This window comes from Dreissena polymorpha, chromosome 14 (genome assembly GCF_020536995.1).
Source record: "Dreissena polymorpha isolate Duluth1 chromosome 14, UMN_Dpol_1.0, whole genome shotgun sequence".
Taxonomy (NCBI): domain Eukaryota; kingdom Metazoa; phylum Mollusca; class Bivalvia; order Myida; family Dreissenidae; genus Dreissena; species Dreissena polymorpha.
This window is the reverse complement of record NC_068368.1, coordinates 73,390,666-73,400,140: the sequence shown is the minus strand read 5'-3', so window position 1 is coordinate 73,400,140 and position 9,475 is coordinate 73,390,666. Positions and strand designations below refer to the sequence as shown.

General features: G+C 35.4%; 1 protein-coding gene across 2 annotated transcripts in view; it reads left to right on the top strand.

The window, feature by feature from the left end:
• The first annotated feature begins 465 nt into the window (after positions 1 to 465).
• LOC127857039 (uncharacterized) overlaps positions 466 to 9,475 on the top strand; it is a 35,253-nt gene continuing 26,243 nt past the window's right edge. The window contains exons 1-2 of one of the 2 annotated variants that reach the window (XM_052393323.1): positions 492 to 578; positions 4,966 to 5,289. In XM_052393323.1, the coding sequence (XP_052249283.1) occupies positions 5,261 to 5,289 (29 nt within the window). In that variant the 5' untranslated portion in view covers positions 492 to 578; positions 4,966 to 5,260. Of the gene's footprint in view, positions 579 to 4,965; positions 5,290 to 9,475 lie in introns of both variants that reach the window. The other variant, XM_052393324.1, reaches the window with a different exon arrangement.

Below are 9,475 nucleotides of genomic sequence, written 5' to 3'. Positions count from 1 at the left end.
GCAGGTTTCGTTCACAAAGAATTTTGTTTCGTATTCCGTAGCGCGTTTTCGGACATCGGACTTTTGGCGGGAATACAACTCGGGTACTGTCTTAATTGGTCTGTTATGCACGTGTTGGTACATTTTCCGTACCCGGGGTACATTTAAGTAGTACCCGAGCATACAATTACCAATGGAGTCAAAGTCATGATGATGTGATCCTGCATCCCGGTACTTGTTCAACAGAGGAAACGGACTCGAGAGGTTACTGCGACAATAAACCTATGGCATTTATTCACTTACAACAAAGACCTATAGATAACTTAAGTTATCTATAGGTCTTTGCTTACAATAATTGGCTTACAAGTACAACAAACCTTCCTAAAAAAATCACCTACCTGCCGATCCACCCGTCATCTTATGGGTCAGATTATCCCATACTAACATTTTCTTAGGGATGGCCTTATTGAGTTTAGTGCTATGCAACCTTGATGAGCAACTTACACAACAAAAAAAAATATTCTAAAATTTTATTTTTGCACATGGTTCAAATTCAAGATCATAGCGGGCAATCGAAACCAACGCATACGATTAAATTGGTCAGTATTGTTGAGGCAACTTTGATTTGTATGCACAGTCATTTTTGTAGAAATTATATTTGCTTAAATACAGGCAACGTTTGTATTTTGTTTAGATGACACAAGATTTCGCGAGGTCTGTGTTAAGTCTGCATCATCTTTTTCTAGTGTATTGTCAGATTATGAAACCAGAAACCAATTTGAAGTTCTATCTGATACTTATAAAAGTATTAAAAAGCAATTATGTTCAATAAATAGGAGTAAAGTCGTTATTATGTCAATAAATATCAACAGTGTTAGGGGTAAAAAACTGGAACTACAAACCTTAGCAACGGAAAATCCGGACATGGTCACAATACAGGAAACCAAGTTGGATAATAGTATTACTATTAAATCAAATGAAATTATACCAGACAGTTTGGAATTTAAACGGTGGTGGTACTATGTTACTCATCAAATTTAATTTCCGTTTAACTCAGTTGAAAATGAATCAGAATCAGTATGGGCCAAATTATCTTTAAAAGGGAAAGATCACTTCTTCAGCAGTTGGTATAGGCAGCCGGATGCCCCAGTAGATCATCTTGTCTTATTTAAAGATCAGTTATGTAAAATTAAATCTTATGTGAAAGAAAATGTCACACCATGTATACATGTATTGGGTGATTTTAACTTCAGAAAAATAAACTAAATAAATTTACGTCATCATGCTTATCGGACTGTGATGGCCAATCCCATATTGATATCCTAGACAAACATAGTGCTGAACAACTTGTAAATTTTCCCATGAGAACAAAAACATTCTGGATTTGTTAATTACAACACTACCCAGTCAATTTGAAAATATCTACTCGCCAGACAAGTTTAGTGATCATGATGTTATCGCTGGTAGTATCATTATACTATGTTTATTTGTAAAAAAAACAATAAATTCTCATTGAAATCTACTTCATCATGACACATTTAAGTCATTTAACACATTTGAGATATGTACCGGTAGCACCTTTTCATCACATTTATTGTCATTATATTACCATCATCCCTATGACTGCTTTTGTAACAAAACACAATCGTAATGCAGAGAACATCTAGTATATCTATTACTGTTTATCCGAATACCATACATGTCTGAAATATGTACACTTAAGAATGCCTTGCCTGTTTAACTTTAATAATCCAAATTGTCCTTGTTGTTATCTGGTTTAACAAACCTTATCAAATGTTTGTTAAATCCAGTTAATGCTTTCTCCATTTATTAATCACCATTACTTGAAATTTGAATCGCCAGCTTTGAATTGAACGCGGGTTGAATTTTACAATACGTCTGCCATTTGCAATGTCGATGGTCATGACGTAGTAATTTAATTCTACTCGGATAATTTATATCTAATCGAGGAAATGTGTTTTCTCAATGTTTATGTGTAGTATTATGACTTGTTAGTATAAAAAATGAACTGTGATTCCACTTTATATAAAACGGGTGTTTAATACTTGTAATTATCGGTGGTTTAACAAACTGACAAAACTCGCTGGACTTAATAGTGGATCTACGTAATTAATAGACCTTTGATCAATTTTGTTTTTCTTAAGTTATTGTTGCCAACTTTCTTTAACCGTGCCGTCTGCGAAAAAAACTGCAATTATCGGATGGTCAATCAATTATCACGTTATCATTAGACAACTTACGGCACGCGTGAAGAGGCACGAGTGTGTTGTTAAAGCAACCAATATTAAGAGACTGCTTTGTCACGGTCAATTAAACATCTGTGCGGGGGGTAAATTGTGTAACCGTTAGATAAACAACCAACAATAAACTTGCTAATCGCCTGCGGGGGGTAGCACGCATTGGCAATAATAATCAGGCGGCTTGATTTTCGCTTTTCCGGTCTTGTTTACTAAAAAAATTGGGCGACTTGATCTTCGCTTTTTCTGGGCTCGTAAGGCGATATCACAGGCGTTAGAGCGTAATTATCGCTCTAGTCGCCCGTAGAGTAGTCCCTGTCCATAGGAGATTATGACGCAATGAGAAAGGAAACTTCGGACTTTGCTAAGGACAAATATTTCAATATTACTGAAAAAGGAGTAGAAAAATTGCTTCAAGGCTTAAATACAACCAAGGCCATGGGTCCTGATAGTATACATCCAAAAGTATTAACCCTTAAAGCGCTGGAGCTGAATTTTAAAGGCCTTTGCAAACAGTTTGGATCCAGATGAGACGCCACAGAACGTAGCGTCTCATCAGGATCCAAACTGTTTGCTATTCTGATAGTATTCTTTGAAAAAAAATCGAAGAAAATGCTAATTTTAGAAATTCTGCAGACGACATTTTTGCAGACGACAAATTTCCCAGCATGCAAAGGGTTAAAAGAACTTGCAACTAGTATATCAAGTGTCTTAGCACATCTCTTTCAACAATCAGTAAACATTGGTACTATTCCGGAGGATTGGAAATCAGCAAATATTTGTCCGTTATACAAGAAAGATGACAGATCAAAACCAAGTAACTATAGACCTGTGTCGTTGACTTGCATATGTTGCAAAATTCTAGAGCATATCATCTGTTCCAACTTAATGCAACATTTTGATAACAACTCTATTCTGAACAAAAATCAACATGCTTTTCGTAAAAATCGCAGTTGTGAAACCCAACTTGTAACTGTCATTAATGACTGGGCAACATCAATAGATAAATCCAAACAAGTGGACATTTTTATACTCGACTTCGAAAAGGCGTTTGACACCGTGCCTCATGAATTATTAAAACCTAAATTACACAAATATGGAGTTCCCGTAAACATTCTACAGTGGATAGACTCATTTTGAGTAAACCGTAAGCAATGCGTTGTAGTTAATGGCACCAGATCAGAATCCTCAATTGTTAAATCCGCAGTAACGCAGGGAACTGTGTTAGGCCCTATCCTATTTTTGGTGCATATTAATGACATCTCTATGGACATGACTTCGAATATTAGACTTTTTGCCGACGATTGTGTTTGCTATAGGGAAATTAATAATTTTGAAGACTGCTTAGATCTACAATCGGACATTAATAAACTTGGTAATTGGGTCACTTCTTGGGGTATGAGATTCCAACCCAGTAAATGCAACATGATGACTCTTTCACATAAAAAGAATAAAATTAATTTTGACTACACATTGAAAAATACTCGTCTAGACTTCTTATCTTGTATTAAATATCTTGGAGTGAATATCACATGTGAACTGAATTGGAGCAAACATATAAATGAAGTCTGCAACAAATCGTACAGAACGTTAGGTCTTCTCAAAAGAAATTTATCCAAGTGTCCTCAAGACGTAAAACTTCAGGCATATAAAGGCTTAATCCGCCCAGTGTTAGAATATGCCAGCGCGGCCTGGGATCCGCATCAAATTTATTTACAAGAAAAACTTGAAAGCGTACAAAAGCGTTCAGCTAGATTCATCACTTCTAATTATCGGGACTATGAACCAGGATCCATGACTAAAATTTTAAAAGAATTAGAACTCCAACCTTTGAAAGAAAGAAGAAAACAAAATAGACTAATATTACTATGTAAAGGACTTAATTCATGTGCAAATTGACCATTGGACAGGGGTTGAAGAATCCACTCGACCGCTCGCATATGCGAGTGAAGTTGACGGTCTGGCGAGTAAAATTTGTTAAATACTCGACCGACCGGGCGAGTGCTGTTTTTCAAGTTGAGAAATATAAATTCAGTTCCTGAACTCCTTCCATAGATACAAATTGCGAACATTTTTTCGAACAAACAACAAATACGTTTAGTACACAAAGAAACTGCACTTTTGTTTAGACAATGAAAAATGACGTCACGGACAGGGTAAAAATAATTCTCGAAATCGGCTGCGCTCTTTTCGTCGTTGTCAGTGCTTTTAGCTAATCAATTAAAAGTGAATAAAACTGTTAAATATATTGGTCATCCCGTGAATTTTAATGTAAATATCAATAAAACAATAATTCATCATGGTTAATTATAATACTTCTTATATTTAATTAAAAATAAACAGAAAAAATAATTATTAATTAACAGAATAATTCCGAATTTCATGATCAGAAGCCTTAGGCAAAATTTACCATATTGTAACCGTTTGTCAATCAAGCGTGTCTTTTAAGTAAAAGTTCGTCTGCAATATTAAAATGGAAAAGGGTTCTATTTTAAAATATCTGCAAGGTGCAAGCGACAGGGAACAGAAAGAATTAGAAAGGTTGTCAAAACGAGAAGCGGAAAGAATTGAGAAAAGGAAAGAGGTGCAGAAAACGTAATGAAAGCAAATATAATCCATCAGATAATGTAGTTAATTTGTTTGCAGTTTAGTGTCACTATGAAAATTTGGTTTAAAAGGTTCTGGTTGATCATAACTATAAATACAGATATCTATTTTTTTAATGCAGGGCGAGTAGATTAAAGTGAAGGGCGAGTGGATTGTCGGGCCTACTAGCCCTGCAGGGCGAGTGGCTATGGAAAAATTCTTCAACCCCTGCATTGGATCAACTCCATCCACCTATTCATTTTACCAAAAACATGCATAATGAACACAAGGACAAACGTACTTAAGTTCAGTTTCATCCCAAACACAATATGTGACTGGAACTCTCTTCCTCCGGACTTGATTCGCAAATAAACAGCTACTAATGATCCTGTTTCTGCGTTTATAAACCAAATTAGAGGGGGGCTCGAAAACTAAGTATGTTTCACAGCTACTTGACGCACACGCGGTGAGTAAACGTTTTTCAATGTTTCACCATAACACATCAAGATCAAGAAGTCCGTTGAAAACGAGGCGCCGTTGAAAACTATTGCAAAAAGTCTGTTTATTGAATATTTTTCCTTTGATTTATCTATTTTATCTTTGAAATAATCTTGACAAAATCATATTTCTAGTAGGATATATAATTATTCTGCCTAGTTATATGAGCTTGCTGTTAGTGTTACAGTAGGGTCAATAATCCAATTCCCAGCTTTTTTTCCTACGGGTCACTGGGAGTTGCAACTGGTAACAAAGATTTTTCAAAGAAACTTGCCTCTCAGAATCCTGGTGGTACTTTTGGTAAAATAAGCTACATAAACTATTTTCTGGCTTAAACAAACAAAAACATTATATATTTATCACTAATATGTGAATGAAAACAACTTAAGTGTTACAGTCAACTCTCCAATAGGGGGTCACACCAATAGGGGGTCACTATCATGTATTTCATGAAAAAGTAATTAGTATAATCAAATCAAAAACAATTGTGGCATAGTGTGTCTCTTGGATAAATGTACAATTTTACAAATTTGTGAAAAGATGCTCCAACTGTTGATCTGACAGGGGAGATAATGCTGTAAACAGTGATCCTTTATTGGCGATAGTGAGTGCTTTTGTGTACCAGGGTTCGACACTAAGGCACGTCCGACAGACATTGTCTAGTAAGATCGGTGGTCGGGCTAGTAAAACTGCGGGCTAGCTTGTCCGCCTGGTCGTACATAAAAAAATCTATACTGATTCATATAACTATAACTAGCTGCTGTGAAAACCTTTATTTTTAATGTGTAAAATTACTCTCGTATCCGTTATTTACATTAAAACAAAACTAGTGTATTTAAATAAACGCGGAGCATTAAGATGATTCATCGCTATTTTTAGACGCAAAGGAGAGCTTCCTGCAGAAATTGCTTGTTTCCATTGGTCAAGTTGTCATAAATATTAATGATTTTCTGCAGTGTCGTCAAACTGTAGAGCATGATTTTACGACTTCTATCGAAAATCAGTATCGTCAATGTAAACATTTTTGCGTAGCAGACAAGAGAATGTAATTTAAAGAATGGCTTTGTTCAAGTTCGGATTTTCGTCCGACAAATCGGTTAATAAAAAAGAATCCGACGCTTAAACTGACACGAAACGTAAATATGAAGAAACACGAAAACGACAATTTTATCCTAGATGGAAAATCGAGTCAGTTCCCATGGATTGAATTTGATGGAGAAAAGCAAAAAAAAAGTTTTATTTTATTGTTTAACTCTATGCATAAAAAAAATCTGGTGTTCACTGATTATTTACTAATAAATCCTGATTAAACAGTTACATGACACAATTGTGTTAATTTGCTATGTCATTTGTGGTCTAGTAGACATCAGGTTCGGGCTAGTACATTTTAAGAGGAGCTGGTCCGACGGTCTTGCTGTATAAAAAGGTAATGTCGAACCCTGTGTACATCATTTTATTAACGGTAATGTTTATTTATTCTCAATGAAACCTTTTTCAATCTGAAAAAAGGTTAAATGACAGCGTTATAAACTGTTTAGTTTTTGTGATCATCTTATATTTTTTCATTGTTGTACTTTCATTGGTCAATTTTGCAAAAAATCAGAAGTGTACTGCGGCAAAATAATAATACAGAAAAATGATTTATTTTTACATCTTGTCATACATACACAAAAGCCAAAAGGATCAAATTCTAATGGAAATATTTAACGTTTTTTGGCATGTGATTCTCTATTGGCAAGTTGATAGTATGGTGTGCTCGCATAATAATGATATTTATCCAAAGTTTCAAACACGTCAACAGTTCATGACAATATGTCAGTTTTTGCAATTTTAAAAAGCCAAGTAATCAGCATTCAAAAATACTAGTGTTGTGTCACCATTTTGGGAATGGGGCTGGGTCCCTTTGCATGTCGGCTTTGGATTGGGGCAATTTGCAGCATTTGACTTAAAGTGGGAAATTGGTGTTTTTGTTGTTTTGCTAAAAAATCTTAAAAAGTGAGAGTATTAAAGACTTAATGTTTTCAGGGTTATATTTACTGAGGTTGAACTGAGGTTGAATATGGATGGGAGATGATCAAAATATTGAGATTTTAAAAAAAACTTTTTTTTTGGAAACCTTCCATTGGTAATTTTAAGCTCCAATTTGGGAAAATATATACTTTTTTAGCTCATCTATTTTATTTTATTTTAATTATGAGCTATTGTCATCACCTTGGCGTCGGCGTTGGCGTCCGGTTAAGATTTGCGTTTAGGTCCACTTTTCTCAGAAAGTATCAATGCTATTGCATTCAAACTTGGTACACTTACTAACTATCATGAGGGGACTGGGCAGGAAAAGTTAGATAACTCTGGCGTGCATTTTGACAGAATTATGTGCCCTTTTTATACTTAGAAAATTGAAAATTTTAGTTAAGTTTTTTGTTTAGGTTTATTTTATTCCTTAAGTATCAAAGCTATTGCTTTCATACTTGCAACACTTACTAACTATCATAAGGGGACTGTGCAGGCAAAGTTATGTAACTCTGACTGGCATTTTGACAGAATTATGTGCCCTTTTTATGCTTAGAAAATTGAAAATTTGGTTAAGATTTGTGTTTAGGTCCACTTTTTTCCTAAAGTATCAAAGCTATTGCTTTCATACTTGCAACACTTATTAACTATCATAAGGGGACTGTGCAGGCAAAGTTATGTAACTCTGACTGGCATTTGGACGGAATTATGGGCCCTTAATACTTTTGTTTTTTGGTCCACTTTACCCCCAAATTATCATCGATATTGCTTTCATACTTGGAACACTCGCAAACTATCATAAGGGTACAGTAAAAGGACAAGTTGCATAACTCTGGTTGTCACTTTTATGGAATTATGGCCCTTTTTTGACTTCGTAACTTTGAATATATGGTAAAATTTTGTGTTTCGATCCACTTTACTTCTAAAGTATCAAGGCTATCGCTTTCAAACTTCAAATACTTTCATGCTATCATGAGGTTACTGTACCTGGCAAGTTGAATTTTACCTTGACCTTTGAATGACCTTGACTCTCAAGGTCAAATAATTAAATTTTGCTAAAATTGCCATAACTTCTTTATTTGTGATTAGATTTGATTGATACTTTGACAAAACTACTCTTACCTGATATACCACAATAGACTCCACCCAAACCATCCCCCGTGCCCTCCCCCCCCCCCTATTTTTTTTTAATAAGATCATCTCACAAATGACCACCACACCCTCACACAATACCCCCCCCCCAACCCCCCCCCCCCCCCAAAATTTTTTTTGCATTTTTTTTTACTGGATTTTTGGAAAATAATGTAATAAATGTCCACACCCCCACACTATACACCCCTCTTCAATCTACCCCTCCCTCCTTTGTGATTGAAATTGAGAGTCCATTCACCTTTAAAAAGAAAATAGATGAGCGCTCTGCACCCGCAAGGCGGTGCTCTTGTTTCCTTTAGGAATTGGGCCAATTACCGGACCGGATTTTGAATGAGAAAAAACACCGAATACACTATTGATAAGATTATCTCCGAAATCCTCTGCAAGATCAATCTTGTGTCTAATTAACCAATCGTAATACACCGACTTTCTCCTCAACCTCTGTAAGATAGAACAAATTGTCTGTTCAAAACTTTGGTTTTCTGTTTGATATGTGTTTTTGTGTCAAGTTTTTTTTTAAGTATTTCGCCACAAATGACGCGTTATTTGATGTTGTTGATGACTGCTACTGTGTAGGTAAAGATGTTTTTGTTTGATTTAACTCGATTTTATAGACATACGTGAGACATATTTTGTTTGCATGGAATTTCCTCAAATATCATGAAGAACGCTGATCTGTGCATATGTAGTCATAAAAGCTCAGAGCTAGAAGAACTAGCTGTTACAGCGACATGGTAGTGACTGATTTAGACAGGACGAGCCAGGTTAAATCCTCATTGTGATCAGGATTTTTATAGCTTGGTTGCATAGTCACATTCTTACATGCAAATATGATGCTTTACATGAGCATGGTTCTGAGAAAACTGGGCTTAATGCATGTGCGGAAAGTGTCATCCCAGATTAGCCTGTGCAGTTCGCACAGGCTAATCAGGGATGACTTTTCGCCTAAATTGGAGTTTTGCTAAGAAGATACTTCATTTAAACGAAAATAT